This window comes from Chrysochloris asiatica, unplaced genomic scaffold (genome assembly GCF_000296735.1).
Source record: "Chrysochloris asiatica unplaced genomic scaffold, ChrAsi1.0 scaffold00001, whole genome shotgun sequence".
Taxonomy (NCBI): Eukaryota; Metazoa; Chordata; class Mammalia; order Afrosoricida; family Chrysochloridae; genus Chrysochloris; species Chrysochloris asiatica.
This window is the reverse complement of record NW_006408519.1, coordinates 47,575,232-47,602,114: the sequence shown is the minus strand read 5'-3', so window position 1 is coordinate 47,602,114 and position 26,883 is coordinate 47,575,232. Positions and strand designations below refer to the sequence as shown.

General features: G+C 43.7%; 1 protein-coding gene across 1 annotated transcript in view; it reads left to right on the top strand.

Annotated features, from left to right (window-relative positions):
- FAM135B (family with sequence similarity 135, member B) overlaps window positions 1-26,883 on the top strand; it is a 181,707-nt gene that overhangs the window by 35,065 nt on the left and 119,759 nt on the right. The window contains exon 2 of the mRNA XM_006830848.1: window positions 8,320-8,399. Within this exon, the coding sequence (XP_006830911.1) occupies window positions 8,320-8,399 (80 nt within the window). The remainder of the gene's footprint in view (window positions 1-8,319; window positions 8,400-26,883) is intronic.

The window sequence follows — 26,883 nt, the reverse complement described above, 5'->3', positions numbered from 1 at the left end:
GTCACAGTGTGAGCCACATTGACCCTTTCATGTCAACCAGGAGACGGAGGTAGATGGGCATGAAGGACCATCACAGTAACTGTTGGTACACTGTGAATAGGTTAAAGAACTCTGGTGGTTGTTGCGGTTATGTGTCATCTGCTAATGAAAAGGTTACTGGTTTGAACCCACCAGCGACTCTTCAGGGGAAAGATGTGGCAGTGTACTTCCGTGAAGATTATGGCCTTGGGAACTCTTTCGGCAGTCGTACAGGATTATTGTGGATCAGAATTGACTGCATGGCAGTGTGGTTTAATGCACTGGACTGCAAAGTCGATTTGAACTGCGGGTTCAGTGGTTCAAGCTCACCAGCTGCTCCTCAGAAACTATATAGGGAAGCTATGGGTCGGAAGTGACTCGATGGCACTTAACAATGACAACAACAGCATCTATTGGTTGTTGTTGTTAGGTGCCATCAAGTCAGTGCCGACTCATAGTGACCTTATTCACAGCAGAACGAAACACTGCCTGATCAACCTCACTATTGTTGCCATGATTGAGCCCATAGATGCTGCCACTTGGACAATCCATCTCACTGCGGGTTTTTCTCTCTTTCTCTGACCCACCACCTTACCAAACATGATATCCTTCTCCAGAGACTGGTCCCTCTGACAATATGTTTGAAGTATGAGAGACGAAGTTTGGCCATCTTGGCTTCCAAGGAGCACTCTGGTTGCACTTCTTCCAACACAGATCTGTTGGTTCTATGGGTGGCCCATGGCACTTTCAGTATTCTCTTCCAACACACAGTCTGTCTTCATCTGGGAGCTCATCTGAAACCTGTTCAACATGGGTAACCCTGCTGGTCTTAAAAATACTGGTGGCGTAGCTTCCAGAATCTCAGCAACTCACAAGCCACCACAGTATGACACACTGACAGACAAGTGGTGAAACAACATCCATATATGGGCTAAAGTAGCTCTCGTGGCACTCAGGGCTGAGCATTTAGACTGCTAACCACAAAGTTGGTGGTTCAAACATACCAGTTGTTTGCATGAAGCTGTCTCTGCTCTTGTAAAGATTTGCAGTCTAAGAAACCACATGGAACAGTCCTATTGTAGGGTCTCTAACAGTTGTAATTGACTCAGTGGTAGTGGTTTGCTGGTTCTTAGTTTTGTTTGTCTTAATATGGGCATAGCCATATCTTAGCAAAAATTTACATAATGGATTTGCCATATTGTATATGCTACAGCATGCGAAAGCTGGACAGTGAATAAGGAAGACCGTAGAAGAATTGATGCCTTTGAGTTATGGTGTTGGAGGAGAATATTGAAAGTTCCATGGGCTGCCAAAAGAACCAATAGATCCATTTTGGAAGAAGTGCAGCCAGAGTGTTCCTTGGAGGCCAGGATGGCCAAACTTCGTCTCTCATACTTTGGACGTATTGTCAGGAGGGAGCAGTCACTGGAGAAGGATATCATGTTTGGTAAGATGGAGAGTAAGAAAAAAAGAGGAAGACCCCCAATGAGATGGATTGGCCAAGTGGCATCATCGATGGACTCAAGCGTGGTAACAATAGTGAGGTTGGCCCAGGATCGGGCAGGGTTTTGTTCTGCTGTGCATAAGGACGTTATGGGTTGGTACCGACTCGATGGCACCTAACAACAACAACAGGTATTTCTGACAGGCACATTTCCTCAAAAAGTACACTCCATGATTATTCCTGAAACTTGTCCCTTCCCAGAGCAGCAGTCCCTCTCTCAGCTTCACCCCTGTCCAGGGGTTGTAAGGCAGACTGGATGAAAGAAGGTCTGCTTCACATAGATTTTAGGCAGTGGTCACAGAGCTGAATTCTTTTTAATGAAACATGGGGTTGAGATCATAACAAGGGCTTCATATGTCCTGTCCTGTCAATGTTCACAGGGGTTCTATGAAGCTGGTCCAGGTGGTGTCGCCCATGAAGAATGAAAGACTCGGAGGAGGAACACTTAGCCTAAGTGCCGTTGACTCTGGGTCCTGGGCATTCCGACTCCAGTTATTTATCTTTTCACCAGAGTGATGTGTGTTTTCATTCTGGTCATGTGTCCCTGGATTCGAGTGGTGGCTTCATTTTATACCTGATAATTAAGTGATGATGACAAAATGTCACAGACCTTTCCATTTCCTTGGTAGAATGTTAACTTTCATTTCTTTCCTTTTATAAAAAAATATTTATGGATTTGAGTCAATCACGGTAATTCAGATACTGAGATGGGATCATATCACTCTACCATCTACTAAAGAAATTGCTGCAGTTTGCATTTTATCCATTCACTCATCCAGTCATTCATTTCTGAAGCGTTGACTGAAAGCCAGCTAAAACCAGAACCCCATTAGCTGATGGAGATACTGAGATGGCTAGGACATGACACGTTTCTTCCAGGTGTCGTTGGCACCCATCTTTCTATAATCAAGTAAAAGCAGATTTTTCCTGGTGGTTTTTCTCTCCTACTGCAGTGGTAAGAACTCTAGGGTATACATGGTGATTTTGAGAAACAGAAGGAAGTGTGTGAAAAATGAACGATCTTGAAGAGTGTTGAGGGCAAGAAGGTGATGGAGCTCCCAGTAGTGGAGAGAAGTGGGAATCTGAGGGAGCTCATAAACATAAGAGTTTGATATTAGTCAAATGACCCTGCATTTGATTACTTGCTATTCTCATGGATTGGTTAAGTGATGATGGGCAAATTGCCTAACTTCTGAGTCTTGGTTTGGCTATTTTTAGCATGACCATTGCCATCTATTCTCTTAGCTTTCCCAGAAGGGACTATGAAAGCCAGTCTGCATTAGTTTGGAGGACTTCCGTAAGGAATTCCCATAAGGGGTTCTCACTGGGCTGCAGTCGAGATATCTGGGCTGGATTCCCTAGTGGAGGCTCTAGTGGAGAATCTGTTTACTTGTGTTTTCCTGCTTCTGCATTCCTTAGCTAACAGCCTCTTCCTGTATCTTCAAAGCCTGCTATGGCTGGTGATGTTCTTCTCAAAGTGCTTTGCTCTAAACACTCCCTCTTTCTGCTTCCTCCTTAAGGACTCTTAATATGATCATGGGCCCACCCAGATAATCCTGAACAATCCCCACATCTCAAGGTCAGCTGATTAGCAGCCATTATCCCATCCATGACCTTAATTTTCATTTGGACTTCTGGTGTAAGATAAGCACTGAAGAGCCAACTGCAAAGTCAAAGTTCAAACTGACCATCTGCTCCTTGGAATCCCTATACAGGGTTGCTGTGGATCAGAACTGAGTCAATGACAGTTAATAACAACAATGTATTAGCATATCCCTGGGCATTGTGCATGAGTGGCTTTGAGCTTTGCCTTTGACCTAAGAGGTAGCCTCATGTCCTGCTTAAAGCAGTCTATGTTCTACAAGAAGCCATGCATAGCCATAGGATGCCAAGGAAACAGGAGACCATTAACATCCAAAGGATGTGTCTTTTGGCCTCTGATATCAGATCATTACAACAGATATTTCAAAAATGTTTACACGGCTGAGCAGAAGTGATTTTAACCACTTTTAATAGGTTTTACCTAGTTCTCATCTCAAGCTAACTTCTGTAGCTTTGCATGTTTTCTCAATCAGTAAAAGGGGTTGGGCCATTCCATCATCTTGTGAAGAATGTAAGGAGTAGTGTCCTAGAGGAGCAGCCTCAGCTGCTCTTTCTCTACCTTCTTCTACCTCTTGTCCATTTTTCAAGGACTTGATCTGAAAGCCCTCTCTCTTCCTTCACCTCTGAGTGACCTTACCTGGAAGGAGGCATTGGTAAGATGGTCCAGCTGTAACAGAATAAAGCTGTGAGCTTGGTTATATCCTATTATCTCTAAACGTGAGCTTTCATCTTTAAAATGGAAACCCTGGTGAGCACATCAGAGATCTGCTGTAGGGATCAAACAATATCATGCATGTCAGGAAAGAAACTGTGGTTTTGGGATTTGTGCTCTGCTGTAGACAGAAGGATTGGCAATGGCTCAAATGTCAATGTTGGAGGTGCAGGACTGGGCAGTGTTTCATTCTGTTGTGCATCAGGTTAGTATGAGTCGGTACTGACTCAACAACATCTTACAACACCATAGACAAGAGGAACTTCCTGAAGGGGTATAAGCCCATACAGGACAAATTAATTGAAAAAGAATCCTTAAAAACATTCCTGGAAAACATCTGATTTCTTGACGTAAGATTCAGGAGCATCAACTGATTTTGTTGTTAAGTGCGGTCGAGTCAGTTCTGATCCATATTGACCCTGTCTAGGGTTTCTGAGGAATAGCTGGTGAGTTTGAACCACCAATCTTGTGGTTCAAGCTGACCTTGGGGTCGAGTGCTTATCCTACAGCGCCACACCAGGACTCCATCAGGTGATTTTAAGGAGCAAGATTTCAGTCACAGTTTTGCAATTGGCTATGAAAGACATCTAATGTACAGTTCCACCTCCCATTTGCCAGTTTGCCATGCTTGTACTGGCTTGTTCTGGAAGCGGAGTCGATGCCAGTGGTATTTTAAACACCAGCAGTGTCACGTGTTGTGGACAGGTTTCAGCTCAGCATCTATACTAACCAAGACTAGGAAGAAAAAAGGTCAGTCTGCTTTTGCAAATGAGCCAATGAAAGCCTCATGGATCAAGATAGGATGTTGCCCAATGGAGGGCTGGAAAATGAACCTCCGAGGCAGGGAACTTGTGCCTTGGACACAGTTGTGACTACAGTGGGTGGCACAGGACCCAGCAATGGTGTGTTCTGTTATACATATACATGTGTTCTGTTATACATGAGGTCACCATGAGACAGAGCGAATTCTATACCAACTATCATCAGCAATAATAATAGCAACAAAATGTGACTCCAAGGACACATTTTCAGGTAGTAAAACACACACTCGTCTCTTCATCTCTGCAGTTAGATGGACACACCTTGCTCTATTGGACTGCGTGTTATGGTGCTTCACAGATACTTTGTGTTCTCTTTGCTTTTACAAATTAAAGGGCTATGGCAAGGCTACATCAAGCAACTCTCAGTGCCATTTTTACCAAACATGTATGCTCACTTCATGTCTCTTGCGTGCCGTTTTAGAAACCCTCACAGTATTTCAAACGTTTTCATAATGCACAATTCTGAGGTGACGCAGGGCTTCCTACAGTATAGATAGATGGTCACTGGCAATCGCTGACCCATCTTGTGACCACAATAACAGGCTCCAGCGTGGCATCAGTTGTTCTATTGTACACGGGATTCCTGTGAGTTGGAACTTTCTCCTGGCACCTAACAACCACCACAATGTTCAAACAAGCCGTTCTGTTATTAACACTGAAGAGAGGGGGGCTTGTGTCCTTTTACTTGGATGATGAAATGATTGAAAGGTACAAGTCTCAAGTGCCCTTACATTTAACCTAAGAAAACAGTTCATTACTCTTGCCTGAAGATAGAGGAGAAAACACTGTTTTATATTTGCATAAATCAGAATTTGCCAAATAATGGTCCTTGGAGATTCAGCTTGTAAATGTGTTTTATTTTTGTTGACGTGGTGTTTTATTACTAATGTTCTGTGCATTAAAGATTTTTCATGAAAAAACCCAAATTTCTGTCTTCGCCTGGGGCCGGGGGATGCGGTGGGGGAGCATGTTCTAGAAACATGCAGACTGTGCTGGAAATGGATGTCAGACCAAACCCACTGTCAGCAAGCTGATTTGGACTCACTGCCACCAGAGACTGTAAATCTTTACAGGAGCAAATAACCTCTGCTTCCTCCCTCAGGGTCAGAACAGATCCCTGTAAAGTCTGCACTGTACAGAGAAGGGGTCTCAGCTCTCCGGTGATGTCCCTTGTTTGGTCATTCCATCATATTGTGAAGATTGTCTAGATCATTGTTGCCCTGAGGGAGTGCCGTGCAAATATACATCATTGCCCAAGTAGTATTTGAAGGTCTTTACCTCCTGGTCTTAGATTCTCTGTGATACTGATTCATTTTGGTTAAGTGTAGGGAGGTCCTGTCTGGTCATGCAAGGAGGGGCAAACCTCAGATCTAGGGTAACAGCCATGGGTGGTCTCGATCCCTTTCCTCTCTGTTCCTCTGGTCGTCCTGTAACCAATCACACAAGCTGACACACAGCTGCCTGCAGGAGGACCCATTGTGTACGTACAATGCAGTAAGTTCATCTCAGGATCAGCCTCAGGTCTGAGCATCTCCATGCCTGTTTACGCCTCTTCACTTGGCTTTCCTCACATCTCATTTCACAAAGACTTTGATGTTAGTTGAAGGACAGGTGAATTAGGATGCTAGTGATATTCTCAGAGCTTGCAGACAAAGAGGTCATTCAGTGGAAATCAGACCTTCAAAAGATGCTTTTAGTACCTGTGGGGAAGATAGACTGGCTGTTGATAAGGGACCCTGACACCCTGGCTTGGATGTAGGAAGGGCAGTGGCAGTGAGGGCTCAGTGATGCATTCCAACACGTATCCTGCCTTCCCTTCAGGAATACAGCTGGCCTTGGAGATACTGTGGGGTTTGGTTTCAAAACACTGAAATCAAGCAAATATCAACTTAAAATGAGTCATATAAATTTGTGATTTTCCAACAACAGCAACACAAACACACTCACTGAAGTTGATTCCCAAGTCACAGTGACACTAGATTTCTGAAACTGTAAATCTTTATGGGGACTGATAGAGACTCATCTTATCTCCCACAGAGCACCTGGTTTGAGTCTCATACATTGAAGTTAGCAGCCCAGTCGTAACTCACAGCACCACCAGAGCTCCTATAAAAGTTATATTTATCCGTGTTATTGGTGTTGTTAAGTACCGTCAAGTAGATTCCGACCCATAGTGACCCTGTATAGGCTTTCCAAGGAGCAGCTGATGAGCTTGAACCACCAACCTTGCTGTTCAAAGGACTTTGCACTCTGACGCATTAGCCCACAGCACCACACCAGGACCCCAAAAGTCCCCTTAAGACCCTCAAAATCATTTGATCTGACTCTGCCAAGGCAATTGCAGTTTGAGCCATCACATTAGGGGAGATTTAATTAAATGTTTGGCATTTATCTATAAATAAATTTTTATATATAAAAAACACAGCAGGCTAATTTTTAAGTTGATAATATTGTATGGCTCATGAATGAAATTGTAAATTTTGGCAGAAAAAAATGTTCACCAACCCTTGATCTATACCATAGTCTATACTATGTTTATAATCAGTGTTATCACATTGCTACTGACTCTTTGTAATCCTTATAGGGTCTCTGAGGCCATAAGTCTTTATGGGAGCAGACAGCCTCATCTTTCTCCCACAGAGCTGGTGGATTTGAACCACCGGCCTTGTGGTCAGCAATCCAGTGCTGATCCTACAGCACCACTGGGACTGTGAAGTGTATAATGGCATTAAGGAAATTGTTGGGACTCTCAAGAGGATGACCATGACGTGGACACAGACTAAAGTGTGAAGTGTGTAATAGCATTAAGGAAATTGTTGGGACTCTCAAGAGGATGACTGTCACGTAGACACAGGCTAAAGTGTGAAGTGTATAATAACATTAAGAAAATCATTAAGACTCTTGAGAGGATGACAGTGACGTGGACACAGAAACTGAAGTGTTGTTGGAAAAATAGCATCAGTAGGCTTGGTCAATACAGAATTACCACACAGCCTCAGTTTGTCCAGAACCGTAATCTCTGCAGAGTGTAGTAGAATGAGGTGTGCCTCTAGCCCCTCAGCTGCTGTGCTTCCTAAGGGCTTTGTTGGCGTTGACAAGTGATGGGAACTCAGTGGATTTTCCACCAAGCATTCAAAACCCCTTTGTGCTTGTAACTAGGTCACTTACAGGCACCAGCGTTTTGGGCATGTTAACTCTCTACAGATGGGTGATGGGAACCCACCCAGCATTCATTGCTGTGGAAGAAAGCCCTGGCAGTTTGCTTTCATTAAGATAGTGTTCAAGGAAGCCCTAGGGAGTCCACTTCTACTCTGTGACACACTCATTGACAACAGATTTGCCCTGTTCCTTTGTTGATAAGTCAGGAACACATGCATTGCTTCACATGCCTGTTCTCCCGGTCCTTCTTTTCTCTTGTCCCATCTCCACCAGCCCTGCTCAGATCTCAAATGAACTCAACCCCCTGCCTCAAGCTTTGCTCTATTCCCTCTCTCTCTCCTTCTGCTGCCAGAATGGATCTAACTTTGATGCCAGATGATGACCTGAACTGTCTAGAAACTTCCAGGATTCACCAAGACCTTCAGGATCAAATCCAGGCATTTGTAGAAGACATTGACCATAGAGTCCAACCTTCAGTGGCTGTGTCTCTGCTCTTTCCTCAGGTATTACCAGATCCGTGTGACCTTGAAGGTGTCCTCCAGGATTCCCCATAGACTGAGTGCTTCCATCGTTGGGCAGACAGGTGAGCAGATGAGCGACTTGTAGGTAACTCTGTTATGACTGTACTCTGGGGCACAGCAGGGCACCTGGCAGGCGAGGACACTTGGTGGGTCACTGTTGAGTGTTGGGGGATGCACCTTAGAAATGGAGATGCTCTGTGGGAAGTGGCAAGGTGTGTCTTGTGGGAGGAGGGGCCGCTGCCCAAGAGCAGCTGGTCCTGGGGTACATTGGCTGTGGGAGGTTAGTTAACACGTCAGGGAGTGAAAAGATGGGGAATGGCTTCTAGCAAGTAGTGATGGGAACTCTGTGGCCAAAGAGAATCTGGGAATTCTGTAGCTACACAGAGGATTAGGTGGAAGGGACCTATGGCATGTTCCATACAGAGCATGGGATCCCAAGGGCCCCTGACTGGGGGAGAAAGATTGCCAAGGACCACCTAGCATCTTAATGCTAAATTAACCAAACCCAGTCCTACTGCTATCTAGTCAGTACTGACTCCCAGCTACCCTAGGGAGAGTTTTGAGACTGTAAATCTTTACAGGAGCCAACAACCGCATCATTATTTTATGATGCTGCTTTGAACAACTGACCTCTGGTTAGCAGACCAATGCCTAACCCACAGTGACACTTGAACTTCTTATACTCAGTTAAGTCTGTATTAACTAAATGGGCATTCCAGGACCCCAGCAAGTGCTCAGTGTCATAGAATGTTAAGTCAAAAACATAGAACTCATTACGTAAGGTATGAGGAGAGACACAGAGGTTAACTCGTAGAAGCAAAACATAACATTACATTTGATAGATAAGCATTTGATTGCTAGCCATAGGTGAGTGGTTTGGATCCACTGTTGGTTTCAGTAAAGATTACAATCTTGGCAGCCCTATATGTTTCTGCCCCACCCTATAGCATTGGAATCAATTCCACAAAAGTAGATTTGGATTTGGTCTAGTGTCTGTATATCCACCAGGCCTTGAGAATTAGGATGATGATGTGGGGACGAAAGAGAGAGAAGGTAAGGAGATAAAAAGATGGACCTGTGGAATTTCTGCATAATTATAGCAAGGGTAGTGAAGAATATTGTAGACCTCCACTTCAACAGAGTTAGGACTTGTACTTACAGCCATGCTTCATAGTCATTGGGCATTGTGCTGGCATTTAGATCACCATCATGTCTGCAGTGGGACCATTGTGAATGGTCCCATGCAGAGGAGTAGAAGTAGGTGGTGTGGAAGCTGTAACCTGGGAAGGAGTTGATGGCCCAAGCTGCCACATGTAAGGGTATCAAGCAAAGCCTGTGAATTATGGGTAACATGATGTTGACCTCTGCTTCTCCCCTGACTCTGGGAAAAGTAAGTTTTGTTATTAAGTGCCATCTATTTGGTTCTGGCCTATAGCGACCCTGTATAGGGTTTCCAAGGAATGCCTGGTGGGCTTGAACCGCTGACCTTGTATTTCAAACCAACCTTGCAGTCCAGTGCATTAACCCACAGCGCCACAAAATAAATGATGACTAGTGTGTCTGTGTTTTTTCTGTTCCACTTTGGTCCTTTCCCTTCCTGGAAGGAAATTGGGGATCTCCCTTCCTGGAAGGAAGAGGTGGTCACCATCCCCAGTGTGCAGTGTAGGGTCAGGAGGATTTCAGGCAGTTTGTGGTTCTCACTCTAGTTTGGTTCCAAAAGAGGAAGGTTCGTAGAGTTCATACAGGGATCATGGGTTGTGCCCTCACAGGGCTTGGAACCCTAGCATTGCCATGAACTAATTATGTGACCCCAGAACATTCTTGATGTTTTAGCATCATTTCCTTACCTGCAAAGGAGGGCAACTCCATCTTGTTCAGGGTTTTGTTTTAGAGATTGTCAGTGTATTGAACAGTGGACAAAGGAAACCCAATGTATCCTACCTATGAGGAGTACCTGAGAGGCTGGGTGGGTACAAAGAGTGACTCTGCTTGACTGTTAACTGAAAGATTGGAGGTTTGAGTCCATCCAGAGGGGTCCTGGAATTACAATCAGCCCCTGAAGACCGTGTGGTACATAGTTCTGCTCTGAAACCTCTGGGGTCACCAAGAGCCAAAATCATGTCTATGGAAACTTTAAAATGATTTCTTATGATTTACACAATTTGTCATGACTGTCGTTGAGAATATACACAGCAGCTCTCTCTCTCACCAACTCGGCAGTGTTCACATGTACATTTCAGGGACATTAATGATGTTGAGTTGTGCAACCCGCAGCACCTTCCTCCTTTGAGCCATCCTTCATTAACAGACTCACTGCTCCCTGTGGTTCCTGTCTGATCCTTTGAGGTGCTGTTGTCACGTTGATCCTATGGCAAAGTCCCTCAAAGAATACAATGCTCAAGACAGAAATTCTCTGTTAGTTAAGCTAAACTATTGTTGGTTTAAAGGCTTAATGGAATAGTTTCTGTTTAAGGTCTAAAGATGATCTCTGGGAAATAGTTTCAGGGGTTCATCCACCCTCCATGGTTCCAGGAAATCTAAATTTCATGAGAAATTGAAATTTTTATCTGCATTTTCCCCCTTTTGATCAGTGTTCTTTTATATAAGATTTTTTTTTTTTATAAGATTTTTGATCAAAATGTTCAGTCGTGGTAACCGAGCACCACCTAGTTTTTCTGGAAGCGATTAATCACACAGTCTATTTGTGTTGTTGTTAAGTGCCATCGAGTCGTTTCCAATTCATAGTGGCCCTGTATAGGGTTTCTGAGGAGCAGCTGGTGGGTTTGAACCGCTGACTTTGAGGTTCAATCTGACCTTGTGGTCCAGTGCATTCTCCTGCAGTTCCCCACCAGGACTTGTCCTATTTGCCATTCTCTTTATTTCTCTGTTATTCCAGGCGATTAGAGACCAGTTGTGTCTTAGATGGCCCCTTTCAAGCTTTTCAGACCCCAGGTACTATACAGTGAACTAGGAAGCAGGACAGAAGCACCAATTGACTGGGACCCTAGACCTTAGAAACTGTTTTGTTTTGTTTGTTTAAATGGTTAGTCTTAAGACAGGGGTGCGGGACAGAGGCCTGTTCTCAGGGGAGAGAGGGGAAATCAGTTCTTACTCCAGCAGATGGACTCCAAGCTGTCCCCAGATTCCAGACAAAGATTCTGAGTCATCCTGTGACTCTTGACATCACGGGTGAAATCCCTGCCTTTTGGTCAAGCCTCTGTGTAGCTGGCAGGCCCCAACACTGAGGGCAGACGACAGCTGGACATCACAAGCACTGACAGAGCCCAGTAGCTTAGGGACACGAAGGGCTGTGGTTGTGCTTCACAAAGACAAAGGAAAATGGAGTGCCATTTTTGGGGAAAATATCTACTCGTATATTCTCTCTTGGTCTAGTTTGACACCAGGATGCTGTTGATTTTATACAAGCAGCCTACAAGGACAGAACATGAACCTAGTGGCCAGCACTGATTTGCAATATTGTTCCCTATCCAGGTGAGGGAGACAGAATGTTTGTGGTTTCTTCTATAGGTAGGTTTTCCAATGACAGTGGAAACTGGAATTCCATGGGACTGCCTTAGGTTTCAGGGTCTTGCAAGTTTTCTGCCTTAAATAAGGTACAAGTTTACTGCTTTCTGATCACTAGCAGTGGAAAATATTTGAGTTTCCCTGTCAGACAAGTTTCTGCCTTACACAGGTTTTACTGTATACAGTTTCAGTTCAATGTTTTGTTGTTGTTGTTGTTGTTGTTAGGTGCCATCAAGTTGGTTCTGACTCAGTGTGGCCCTGTGCACAATTATTGATATGTTTGATTCTATCACTGCAATCACTGTGCCAACCCATCTCTTTGGAGGTCTTCCTCCTTCTCACTGACCTTCTCTTTTACTAAGCATGATGCTGTCCTCGGGAATGGTCCCTCCTAGTAATATGTCTGAATATGAGAGACAAAGTCTTGCCATCTTGGCTTCTAAGGGGCATTCTGGCTGTACTTCCAATACAGATTTGTTTGTTCTTCTGGAAGTCCATGTACTTTTAATAATTTTTTTTCTAACACCATGCTGGTGCCTTGACTTTAGCCAGGGAAACAGATTTTGGTATTCTGAGTTCCAGATTTGTAAAGATGATGATGTGCGGTTGCTTGAAGTTGCTTACGTTTGTGATAATTTGGTACAACAGTGGTGGTGGCCATGTACCACTGTGTTGTTGCTGACGCATAGCAACCCTGTATGGGTATCCGAGGCTGAAGTCTTTGTGGGAGCAGAAAGCCTCTTCTTCCTCACAAGGAGCTCCTGGTAGATTGGAATTGCTAACCTTGCTGTTAGCAGCCCAGCTTGCAATCCACACCATTTACCAGGGTTCCTTGTTTGTTACCATAGTAACCAGAACCTAAGTAAACAAAGAAGTGCTCAGAGTGGTATCTGACACATAGCTTATCTAGAATAACTTAGCTAGAGTAGGTGGTGGTGTGGATAGAGTGGGTAGTGCAAGCATTTAGCCCTCAGCTACTGACAAAAGTTGGTGGCTCAACTTCACCCAGAGGTGCCTCATAAGAAAGACCTGACAACCTATTGCTGACAAACCAGCTATTAAAAGCCCTATGGAGTGCAGTTCTACTCTGGTTATGATCAGAGTCCACTAACAGTAGGTGGTTGGTGGTTAGTTGTTTACTCTGCACAGAGCACATCAGCTGCAGGTCTGTGACTAGCAGCTGGGAGGATGGGAGGCTGGCCCTGCAGACGAAGGTGGGGAAGGACGCTGAGCACTCAGGTGTAGCTGGTGATGACGAATAGCATGGCTGTGGACTATGACCTGCAGGTGATTTTGTGGCTCCCTAACACAGCCAGGTGATATGAAAGCACTCTGCCAACACACACCCAGGGCTGTTGAAACTCCAGGTGCTCTCTCTCCAATTAAGGGACAGAATTAGGCATCTTAGTTCTATTTTTACACATGCCTGCATTCTAAAAGCCACATTCGATGGAAATATGCCACAATGATATATATGACTTAGACTCCACTTGTCTAGATGTGAATCAATTTCTCATTGAATTTTTCTCCAGCTAGATTTTAGTGGCTAGATTCTATGTGGGGAATAATGATTCTCCATTATAAAGGTAAGCAAAAACTGCTTTCCTTTATCAATTCCTTTTATAAAAGTTGAACCAGGGAGATTTTTCTGACGCAGGTTTTACTGTATACCATTTCGGTTCAGTGTTTTTGTTGTTGTTAGATGCCATCCAGTTGATTCTGACTCATAGTGACCCTATGCACAACAGAACGGCTGTGCATACTGATGGTCTGCACTTGTTGGAGTGTGTTGTGCATCTCGTCGATGACAGAGACTGTGAAAACCTCTGAGCTCAAGCCAGTTAGGAAGTATCCTCACCTTGGTTGTTCCAGAAAGATTTCAGCATGACAGAAGAGACAGGCAGGTGAATTGCTTGGCTCAAACATATACAATCCATGTGTTTGTATAAAAAGGATTTCAAATGGTCTATCTTATCCCCAAATCTGCACACTGAACCAACCACTGTTGTTGTTAAGTACCATCGAGTTGGTTCCGACTCATAGCAACCCTGTATAGGGTTTCTGAGGAGCGACTGGTGGATTTGAACCATATACCTTGCAGTTCAAATTGACCTTGTGGTCCAGTGCTTATCCTACAGCGCCACACCAGGATTCTCCAAACTTAGCACTAGTCATTCACAGATCCACCTTTTTCTCAGTTCAACAAGCTTTTCAGATGCCTCAACAAGCCCGACAAAGTGTTAACAAACAAACATGACATCATGGTAACAAAAAGTAAATCCAGTGCCCTTAAGTTGACTCAGACTCATGGGAACTCCATGTGGGTAGGAGTAGAACTGTGCTCTGTAAGGTTTTCAGTGACTGGGTTTTTCAGAGTAGATCGTCAGACTTTTCTTTTAATTCCCTGTGTCCACGCCGCAGGGACACTTAGGTAATGTATGTTGGTGTTAGGCTCCAACTCCTAGGGTCTCAACGTAAAACAGAACAGCACATTTGCCTGGTCCTGCGCCATCCTCACAGGCATCCTTAGGTTTGAGCCCACTGTGCAGACCCTGTATCCATCCATCTCCTTGAGTGTTTTACTCGTTTTCACTGACCCTTCACTTTTTCAAGCAGGATGTTCTTCTGCAGTGTACATGAGGCTCACCAGCCTGGCTTCCAAGTAGCATTCTGGCTGTGCTTCTTCCAAAACAGATTTGTTCCTTCTGGCAATCCCTGATACAGTCAGCATTCTTGGCCAACATCATAGTTCAAGTGCATCAATTCTTCTTTGGTTTTTATTAAGTGTACTTAGCCTTGGCTAGTTCCTTCTGCCAAAGCGGTGCTATTTAATAGATCTTACAGTCTCTTCCTACCCAAAGATGTAAACACACACACATACACACACACACACACACACAAATCCACAAAAATAAAAAACAACACATTAAATACAACAAAAGAGACATTTTCCTTTTGAGGGATGATCAGTTAAGTCAGACTTGAGCGGGGATGCTCAGGCTTACCGAGGCTGTGGGAAATGCTTAGACACAAAGCTGGCATCTGCAAGTCCTTGCTCATCAAAGTGAGAGCAGAGGCAATGCAGTGGATTGTGCAAATGTAGAGAAATTGCCAAGCTTTGTTTTCCTAATGTTTTGAGAGGTGATTTCCATTTTCATTAAGTAGAAGCCTGCAAGACTTTGCCCATGTAGGGGGTGGAGTAGAGGTTTTTATTCTTCAAATGAATCAATCTAATTTCTTTTTGCAGTCTATTAGCATACAATTAAGTATCAAATGTGTTTCTGTGTCTTGGGCAGAGGGCAGTGGCTCAGGCCTATGGGATGAGTTTCCTTGAATGAGCAAAACTGTTAGAGGAAGCTTTTGTCTCTGCCCAGCTTCTGATCAGAGCACAGGTAATTACTTCAGAAGTGGGTGGTCTAGAGAAACCACCTCTGACTCTGCACAGACCAGGAATCTACTGCCCCTGCTATCTAGGGACCCAGCCTCCTTGGATCCAAACCCAGCATGTTCATTTGTCTTTTGTCCTGGATACTGCATTGTAAAGCTTGCTTGACTCCCATGACCCTCCTTCCGGAAGCTTGCGTCTCCTGTGCCTTCATGTGCTTGCACACGACTCAGCCTCTGCTCTTGCTGTTCCTTGTCTGTGCCTTCATTCCCCAGCCTTCCACTGTTGTTCCTAGGTGCCCTGAAGTCAAAGAGACCTTGTGCACGACAGAATAAAACACTGCCCAGTCCTGAGTCATCCTAGCAATTTTTGTTACGTTTCAGCACATTGTTGTTGTCAGTCTAGTTTATTGGAGGGCTTCCTTTTTTTTGCTGTCCCTCCACTTCGGCAAAGGAGCTCTGGTAGCGTAGTAGTTATGAATTGGGCTGCGAACTACAAGTTCAGCAGTTCGAAACTACCAGCTGTTCCGTAGGAGAAAGATGAGGCTTTCTGCTCCCGTAAAGATTTATAGCCTTGGAAACCCTGTAAGAGTCGCCATGAGTCGGAACCGACCACAGCACATAACTACCACCAACACCACTTCTGCATGCATGATGTCCTTCTCCAGGGAGACTGGTCGCTCCTGACAACATGTCCAAAGTGCATGAGAGGAAGTCTTGCCATTCGCTTTTCTAAGGAGCAGTCTGGCTGTATTTCTTCCAAGACAAATTTCATGAGCACCAAAGGTGGATCCAAACCAAAGGAAGACTTTGACAACTTCTTATTGGTCCAGTTGTGAGGATTTTTGTTTTCTTTACATTGTGTTTGAATCCATACTGTAGCCTTTAGTCTTTTATCTTCACTGGTAGGCATTTCAGGGCCTGTTTACTTTTAGCAAGCAAGTTTGTGTCATCTGCATATCGAAGGTGATAAAGGAGTCCTCCTCCAGTCCTGATGCCATGTTCTTCTTAATTTAACCCAGATTTTTTATTATTTCTTTAGCATACAGATTGAATAAGTATGGTGAAAGGATTCAACCCTGGGACACAGCATGCCTGATGTTAAAGCATTCTATGAAGTGGTTTAAAACCCCTTGTTCTCTTCCCAAAACTGCCTCTTGGTCTGTGTACAGGTTTCTCATGAGCACAGTGAAGTGTTCTGTTCCTAAAACTGCCTCTTGGTCTGTGTACAGGTTTCTCATGAGCACAATGAAGTGTTCTGTTCCTAAAACTGCCTCTTGGTCTGTGTGCAGGTTTCTCATGAGCACAGTGAAGTGTTCTGTTCCTAAAACTGCCTCTTGGTCTGTGTGCAGATTTCTCATGAGCACAGTGAAGTGTTCTGGAATACCCATTCTTTGCAACATTATCCATAGTTTATTATGATCCACATATCAATTATCTTTGCATAGTTAATAAAGCACAGGTAAATGTCTTTCTTGCATTCTCTGCTTTCAGTCAAGATCCATCTTTCATTAGCAGCAATAGTCTTCATTTCACATCCTTGTCTGAAACCTGCTTGAATTTCTGGCAACTCCATGTCTATGTATTGGTGCAATTCATGCTAATGATTATCTATGAATTATCTTTAGCAGAATTCAACTTGCATGCCATGTCAGTGATATTGTTTGATGATTTCTGCATTCTATTGGCTCAGCTTTCTTTGGATTGGGCATAAATATGGATCACTTCCGGTTGATTGTCCTGATAGCTGGTCTCCAAATTTCTTGGTGTAGACCAGTGATTGCCCCCAGCAGAATCAGTCTATTGAAACATTTCAGTCTGCACTCTATCAGTTCCTAGAGCCTTCTTTCTCAACAATGCCTTCAGTACAGCTTTGACTTGGTCCTTCAGTAACATTAGTTATTGATCATATGGTACTTCTTGAAATGGTTTAACATTGGCCAATTATCTTTGAAGCCCATAGATTGTTAGAAACTGTGTCCAGTCTTCAATAACGGCTCGTTATAGTTCTTCCTTTTGCAACCCCTAGGAAGAATGACCAATCCTATAGCTGGTCACCCTTAACACCACCTGTGTTCCCAACACTTACCCCTTCCATGGTCCAACTCTTGTCTGTACTCCTCCCATCCCATTTCAGAGTACTTCCCGATGCCAGAACCTGAGGCCATGCAGGAGAACCACCCTGATGCTCCTGGAAGCATCTGTGTAATTTGTACAGAACTGACCCCCACACCCCTACCCTGACCCTGCCAGGAGCCAAGGAAACGTATGGAATCGTGGAAGCCAGAAACCCTGAATTGAACCCTGCCAGGAGCCAAGGAAAAGTTTGGAATCGTGGAAGCCGGAAACCCTGTCTCAACATGGGAGAATGCTGAATTGAAACTCATATCCCAGAATCCACTGTGGGAACAACCATGGCAGCTAGAGAAAGGAAACAGAGAGACAGGGTGTCAGGGCTCCTAGTGGCACCCCATGTCCATGGACTCCAGCCACATTGTAGCTAGCACTACAATTGGGCTAATACATATTCTTTCTTATTGAAGATCATTTGACTTGGTCTTTCTTTCATTGGAAATAGCTTAACTATGAAAACATACATTTCATAAATAAAAGGAAAGACAGAAGGCTGGGGTAATCCATGTGATTCTCTTCCTGGCTCCTGTCTGCAGTGTACCAATATTTAGGAATAATGCTAACCATGAATATTATATGACCTTTGATGGACTCTTCGAATCTGTTACTGCCAAAGAAGGGTGAGAATAACTGAAAATGTCTTTAAGAACCTTAAACTTTGTCCATGGGCAAACAGACAGTAGGATAAATCCTGAACAGCAAGCACAAGTTCAGCCGTTTGAGGCCACCTGCTCTACAGAAGAAAGATGAAGCTTTCTGCTCATATAAAGACATTCAGCCTCAGAAACCGTCCCTATACAGGGTCGCTCTGGTTCAGAATCAGCTTGGTGACACACAACAACAACAACACAGTCTTAAATTAGGTGTCATTGGAGAAAAAAGAGTAGACTGCCTGATCTTCTAGATCCCACATTTCCTCAAGAATCATTGATTTAAGTCTCAGAAGGAGCTGCTAGGCATCCTGAAAGCTCTTTTGGAGAAAGCATTTCGTTATGAATATCCCCTCGAGGGTTTTATTGAGCCCACTCCATTCCACCCCTCTAAAAGCCAGGTGAAGGGGCTGTGTTTGAATCCTTGTTCCTCAGCCAGCTGGCTGGGTCCATCTTACAGCTTTTACCTGTGGGTTGTGTAGGGACAGAGTATCAGCCCTTTTTCATCTGAACACCTCTCCCATAGTCTTTAGGTGGATTTCTTCGAATTGTAAAATGCGTGCTTGCTCATGGAGAATGCTCATGGAAAATATCCTTGAGCCCAAAGGTGGAGAAAGAAACATGATCCCCTAATCTCACCATCTAGACAGCACATATCCATTTAGGACACTTGGAGGATTGTCTTCTTCCAATATTTTTCCCTTTTCCCCTTTTTGTATGCCCCCGCTTCTCTCTCTGTTCTTTCTCATCTCTCCTCCATCTCCTCTCTCTCCTTCTCTTTCTGTCTGTGCTTGTGTGTTTGTATATGTGTGTATATATATGTGTGTGTGTGTGTGTGTGTACAAACACATATATGTACACAAACACACATATCTATATCTTCTTGTTAAGTGCTGTTGTCTTGATTCCAACTCATGGAGACCCTGTATAGGGTTTCCAAGGAGTGGCTGGTGGATTTGAACTACTGACCTTGTGGTTCAGTGCTTATCCTGCTGCACCACACCAGAACTCTCTCTCTATATATGTGTATATATATTTGTTGTTGTTTTGTTTGTTAAGTGCTATCGAGGTGGTTCCTACTCAGAGTGACCCTGTATTGGGTCTCTGAGGAGTTTGAACCACCAGCCTTGCTTTTCAAACCGACCTTGAGGTTGAGTGCTTATTCTAGGGTGCCATATCAGTACTCATTGTGCACCTAACAACTTGATGGCACCTAACAACAACATATATGTGTGTGTATTGTTGTTAAGTGCCATTGAGTCAGTTCTAACTCTAGTGACCCTATGTGATACAGGTTTCCAAGGAGCAGCTTTGTGGGTTTGAACTGGAAACCTTTTGGTTCACATATAGCATGTGTGTGTATGTGTGTGTGTGTGTAGATACAAGGAGAGCCCTGGTATGGATAAGCACTGATTGGCAACCTGCTCTCAACCCTAAAGAAGGAACCAACTTGACTGTACTCAGTAGCAACAAACATACGAGGAGACTTTTAGAAGTTCATGAAAAAATGAAATTAAAAGATAATGGAACTTTTCCATGCAATTTTGAAGTTTCTTTAATATACCTATACACACACACATTTATGTATACACACACACACACAAAAAAAATGAGATAATTCAGCAGACTATATCTTTTTAAAGTATTTTTATGAACTTTTAGATATTTCATTAGTTATGTTTAGAACTAAGCCTTTTGACTTGCCTCATAGCTTTCCATTGAAGGGATATAGTATGATCTTTAGTAGGAGTGGGATAAAGCGCTGGACCACTAGGTCTATTTGAAACACAAGATCAGCAGCTCAAACCTACCAGCTGCTCCTTGGAAACCCTATACAGGATGGCTATGAGTCAGAACCAACTAGCCAGCACTTAACAACAACAACATTTAAATATTTTTGTAAGTATTGAACAGTTTGAATTCATTGTCATTTCTTATCAATGGTGAAGTGATGGGTTTTTCACGTCTGGGTTTTGTCAATGTCTTTGTTGCCTTAGAAGTGTCTTGTATTAAGCAGTGGAATAACATATATGCATGCAGCCTGGTCACTGTGTATGCATATAGCCTAAGCTAGTATTGGAATCCTGGTGTGGTGTTGTGGGTTACTGTGCTAGACTTCAGTGTCAGTGTGATCTACAAGGTCAGTGGTTCAGGCTCACCAGCTGCTTATTCAGGGTCGCTATGGGTCAGAATTGACTCAATGGCATGTAGCAACCACAACAACCTATGTATATAGGTGATTTTGGGGGGCTCATTCTACTCTAAGACTCATTCTTCTCTGAATCTAAATCCTTTCATGCACTGAATAATATCCATTTGGCAAGGCCTAACTAGCATAGTGTTACAAATGGGGTCTCTAACCTCAAGGTCAGCCGTTCACCCACAGGAGAAAGACCACATCAGAAACCCATTGCAGGGTCTGTATGAGTGGGAACCGACTCCACGGAACACCAGTACCGCCACCCACTGCTTATTCATCCATGGTTCCATAATGTTACAGTCGAGTTCAGAAGTCCCAGTTGGAGAATGGGAAGAAATGAAGCAACCGTTTCCCATACATCATATCTCTTGTACACAGAGCAATTGTGCTTCCAGATGTATCCTGGTACATACATACGTAGATAACCTGTCATAAATGTCACAATAATGCTTCTGTTACTGGCTTACATATGTTCTGTACTTTCTGTTACCTAAAAAGTTTACTTTATAAAAATGCACGCTTTGACTGGTAGGTAGCAGTCTCCAATCTTGTGTATTGTGCATCCCTTGAATGTTGTAGTGTTATCTGTTTGATGTTCTTCTAAAAAGTATTACCATGAAGTATACCCTGGCTCTGAAACTCAGAAAACCCAGGGCTGGTGAGAGCAACAGCACAAGACCAAGAGAAAACATTGATTTGGAAGTGAAAGAAAAGGGTATGAAACAACACCAAGGTGGGAAATCAGTGAATGTTCTTGCTCGTAATTTACGAAACGTCACGCTCACTCAACAGTCACAATGATCATCAGAATTGAAGACAAATTCTGCAAGCTGTTAAATGATTTGTTCCACTGAAAGCAGCAAGGCTCAGGAAAATACTGTGGGTGACCCAGATCTGATACAGAGAAACTGCTAAAGAAATGGGTTGAGGGCCAGACACAAAACCAAATGATTCTTGTCACATTGACGATCCAGATCGCTGCTGAGGCACGGAGCTTGTTAGAGATGCTCCAAGAGAAAGCATGACCAGACTACACTAGGGTGTTGCTACGACATCCAGATGACATAACGTAGTATTTCACAGAGTGGATCGTGGACATTGTGATGTAGGACGGGGTAGCTATTTTGATCCAACCAATTTTCAGCCAACCTGTTTGTTCAGATTTAGACTCATGTTGCTGGCTTTGCATGTGGCATTTTCTGAATGATTCTGAGTCACAAACGGCAGGAAGTGTGAAGTGTTGCAGATTGTGGGAGCATGTAGCAGGGCATGGAGATGCAGAGAGTTCAGCTGGCTGGTCTCTGGCCTCCAGAGTCCCTCCTGGTCAGTGTCAGGCGGTGTGGCATCATGGGAAATGGACTGGTGGCAGGATTGCTGAGGTGGAAGTTTGAGTCCATCCTCATGGTTGACTGTGCATGTTTGCTCCCCCCGACCTTGATGTGGAGGCGCCTTCTTGCTGCAATGGTTCAGCGCTTGACTACTAACTAAAAAGTTAGCCATTGAACCCACCAGCCATTCTGTGAGATAAGACACTGGTATTTGTCCCCATAAGGTGTGGTGTTGTTATGGGGTGAAAGCTGCTTTTTTCTTTTCGTTCTCTGCTTTTGTTTTTGTGTTTTTAATGTTTCAAGATTGCTACCAGTGTATTCAGAGATGGGCAACAGAAAGACGTACTGTAGAGTGTAATGAGTTGGAATGAACTTCATGGCATTCAACAACAACAACAAAGAGTGTTTCACTGCTTACTTGACTAAGTTACTTTTGAACACTGGTGATTCTATTCCTTTGACAATATGCACTTTTATAATATGGGTTAATACTATATGATACAATGCTCTGATTCCTAGTGCCAAAGGATCATTTCAGAGAATATACCTGAACACATACATCTACTTGTGTGCTCTCTCTGCCTTGCTCTCTCTCTTTTGATGGTACTTTAAGTAAAGGGCCCATCTTGCGCAAATAATCTATGCTGTTCCTTAGGCACTTTACCCTGGCTCAGATTGTTGAAGAGTGGTGGTTTGTTTCCTGCCTTTCGTGCTTGTGTCTAAGGCATGTTTTAACATGATAGGTTCCATGCATTGTGTTGCTGCAGTTCCTGGACAAGTCAGTCCTTTAGAATTATTTTACAGACATTTAATACTTTATTTTTTCCTTTAAATTAAAACAACAACAACAATGCTGTTGTTACTAGGTGCCTTTGAGTCAGTTCTAGCTCATCATGAACCTACAACAGAATGAAACATTTCTCAGTCCTGTGCCATCCTCACAGTAATCTCGAGCTTTGAGCCCATTTTTGCAACCACTGTGTCAGTTCATCTCGTTGAGGGTCTTCCTCTTGTTTGCTAACCCTCTGCTTAACAAACATGGTGTCCAAAATACATAAAGATTACAACCTAGGAAGCTCTATGGGGCCGTTCTACTCTGTCAGTTGGGGTCACTGCAAGTTGGAATCAACTCAACATATAGCAACAACATTCTAGATGTTGGACTTTATGAGAGCATGGGTTAGCAGGGTCTTAGACAAGTCTCACTCAGCCTCAGTTCCCTCATGTGTAAAACACAAATGCTAAGTTGGATTTCCCCAAACCCCATAAGCATGTGAAAGCTGCACAATAAATAATAAAATAGTTGATACCTTTGAGTTATGGAATTGGTGAAGAATACTGAATACACCATAGACTGCCAAAAGCACAAATACATCTGTATATCCAGAGTGCTCCTTAGAAGTGAGGATGGTATAAGACTTCATCTCATGTACTTTGGACATGTGATCAGGAAGGACATCATGGTTGGTAGAGGGTCAGTGTAAGACAGGAAGATCCTCAGTGAGATGGACTGACACAGTGCTTACACCAACTGACTTAAACACAGCAATGATTGTGAGGGTAGCTCAGGACCTGGCCGTGTTTAATTCTGTTGTGCATAAGGTCACTTGAATCCGAACCAACTCAATGACATCCAACAACAACAAGAAGAAAGTTTGATTTCCAAAACCAAGTTTGAATTTGTTAAGTAGGGCTTTCCCTTGTGTCTTTGTTTCTGGGAGCCTTGAGTGAGGAACTGTTCATGTTTCTCTCCTAGCCTCTGGTGACTGCCAACAATCCTTAATGTGTGTGAGTCTAGTTCCAGGTCTGCCTTTCTCGTTTCCAAGGATCAGTTAGAAAGTATTGCTACATAATCATAGAAACCTTTATTAAAAATAAGTACCTACCCACTTTTTGTTTGGAGTAAACTCATGCACGTATGAACTGGCATACTAGTAGCAATGCATTTAGATTTACCCTCATGTAAGACACTACTCTGAAAGGATTAGGATTAGGACCCACCTGAGAACATCTGCAAAGAAACCCCTTATTTACCCCAAAACACGGTCACATTCACTGGTACAAAGGCTAGGGTTTGATATCTGTTTGGAGGGCACAATTCAATCTGTAGTACCTTGGAGTGTGCAGAAAATGAAAGTTTAAAGAAATCAAGAACCAGAAATGGGTTCTCTGTTCAAAGCTGAGCCCTCTGAGGCATGTGTGCTCTGAGGAAATCAAGAGGCATCAGGACAAGACATCCCATGACTCTTCTCTGGATTACTTCTCTGCAGATATAAATCCCAGCCACCCTGCAAGTCATTGTTGATCTTACTCTTTAGGACTGATTGGTAGCTGCCTGGTACTGCATGTGTTAGCCTAGACAGTCACTTCCTTGCCACCATCTTTTCTGCCTTGAGCGTGAAGACTTGGTGTAACTCTCAAACATGGAGCACATCATGGTCAAACATGGAGCACATCATGCTGACCACTTACTGGCGTAGAACTCTCGTGCTGACTTCTCAAGTGCTTGGTCCCAGCTGTACTGTCACACTCATGAAAACATTGTGCCCTTCAGAACTCTGATACTTCCTTTGGCCTGATGTAGCACTGTCACCCTCCCCTCTTCATGAAGGTGATTCTTTCTCTTGATTCGGCTGACCTTTGCCCTGCCACAGAAAATTTCATGAGGCTTTTGTTACAGTTGTTTGGTTCCCTTGAATTGATTCTGATTCATAGTGACCCTACGCACAACATCAAGAAACACTGACCAGTCCTTCGCCATCCTCACAATTGTTGTTATGTTTGTTTGAGTCTGTTGCTGCTGCCACTGTGTCGTCAGTCCATCTCATTGGTGGGTTGTGGGGGAGGTCTTCCTCTTTCTTTCTCACTGACCCTCCACTTCACCAAGCATGATGTCCTGCTCCAGAGACTAATCCCTCCTGATAACATGTCTTTGCATCAAAGGAGCATTCTGACTGTATTGTATTCCAACCCAGATTTGTTTGTTCTCTGGCAGTCCCTGGTGTATTTTATATTTTTCATCAACACCACCATGATTCAAAGGCACCGGTTCTCTTACAGTCTTCCTTATTTGTTATCCACCCTTTACATGCATGTGAAGTGACTGAAAATTTCATGGCTTGGCTCAAGCACACCTTAGTTCTCAAACAAACATATTTGATGTTTTAACTCTTTAAATAGTTCTTTTTGCAGCCAATTTGCCCAGTGCAATACTTTGTTTGATTTCTTGACTCATGCTTCCATGATTGTTGATTGTAGATCTAAACAAAATAAAATCATTGACAACTTGAGTCTTTTTCTCCATTTATCATGATGCTACTTATTAGTCTAGTTGTGAGGAGTTTTGTTTTCTTTACATTGAGGAGCAATCCATACCGAAGTCTATGGTCTTTGATTTTCATCAATATTTCAAGTCTTTTTCACTTTGAGCAAGTAGGGTTGTGTCATCTGCATAACACAGGTTGTTAATGAGTCTTCCTCCAATCCTGATACCATGCTCTTCATCTAGTCCAGCTTCTTGGATTATTTGCTCAGTGTACAGCTTGAGTAAGTCTGGTGAGAGATGGGCTAGTGGGTGAGAGAGTATTAAGGCCCCTGGGTGGTATAAGTGGTTTGTGACTAACCATTCTCCTGAAGGCCACAACCAAGGAAACCCTATGGAGTCCAGTTCTGTTCTGTACAGAGAGTTTCCATGATTTGAAATCAACTTGATGGATAGCATCTAACAATGAATTACAGGGTTTCATGGCACTTGCAAATTCAGCATCCTATTTGTCAGCCTGGGAAAACACACAGTAAGCATACACCTCCTTTAAGAAGTGGCACCCAGAGCTTTGCTCGACACTAGAAATGGTCCTGAAACTGTGGTCCTTAGTCACCCTTCAGTCCTGAAACTGAACTCACCTCCCGGAACTCAACTTTCAGCTAAACAACAGAAGGCTCTATAAGGGAATGATAACACTAGCGAGCTGCACTTTCCTCAGAATCATCATCCATTTGAAACCAAAAGAAAGCATTTCTCCAAGGACCAGGTTTGGAAGGGTTAGGAAAGAAGGTGGACTGGAAACCGGAAGCACAGGGAGGAAGTGGGATGAGTGATGTTGATTATGTTTCAGGAGCTGCAATCAGTGACATGAAACAACATGTGCATACGGTGTTGAATGGAAAACTGATTTGCTCTATAAAACTTCTCCCAAATCACACCAACAAAAGAGAGGATCTTGATGCTACTAGCTGAGCTGAGAGAGAGAGAGAGACTTGTACACAAAAGAATTGTCACCAGCTGGAAGTGTGGCCAAGGGAATGCAGATTGAAAGTCCATGGGAGACCCAAGCTGACTAAGGCTCAGGGAAGCACCCAAAAGGCTGCTAAGCAAATGCGGAAACGGATTACTTTGTGCTTTTAGAAAGAGTTGCCTCTGCCTCAGGTTTAATTCCAACATACATAGGCAATGTCGGAAAAGGAAGGACACCATGCTAATTGATGACGTACTTTGTGCCCAGTCCCAGGAGAACATCATATCGTGCCTGGTAAAACGGAAGAAGACTTCCAAAGACACTGGCACAGTGGCCGCCCAGTGGGCTTAACCAGTACAAGGATTGTGAGGGTGGTTCAGGACCAGGCAGTACTGTGTTCTGTTGTGCATAGGGTCGCTATGAGTCGGAACCAACTCAGTGGTCCTCAAGAACAACAACAACAACGTGCAGCCGTTAGTTTCAGGTAGTTTTCCCGAGCACCACAGCCAGACAAGCTTGGGCATATCCTGTAGTAAAGGATTCCTGAAAATACTGTGGTTTTTGTTTTTGTGAGGAATTTTAGCATTTTGTTTGTGTCTCTCTGTATATCCTTTAAGGAGCTCTGGTAACATAGTGGTTACAAGTAGGGTTGCTAATCTTAAGGTCAGCAGTTCGAAACTACCAGCTGTTCCATGGAAGAAAGATGAGGCTTTGTGCTCCCGTAAAGATTTACAGCCTTGGAAACCCTATGCAGGGTCTCTGTGAGTTGGAACTGGCTCCACGGCACACCACCACCACTGCCATTACCACCATACAGCCTTTGGTTATCAACACGAACCTGACCCATAAGGTCCTTCCATCCTGTTCTGGAGTCCTGGTGTGATGCTGTAGGGTAAGCACTGGATCACAGTGGGCAGCCACTGGGCAGCTACTGTGCCAATGCGTGTCTTTGGGAATCTCCTTCCTTTTTACCAGGCACAATGTTCTCCTCCTGGGACTGGGCACACAGTAGGTCATCAATTAGCATGGTGTCCTTCCTTTTCCAACACTGATCACAAGAGTGGTTTGAACCTCAAGGTCAGTGGTTCAAA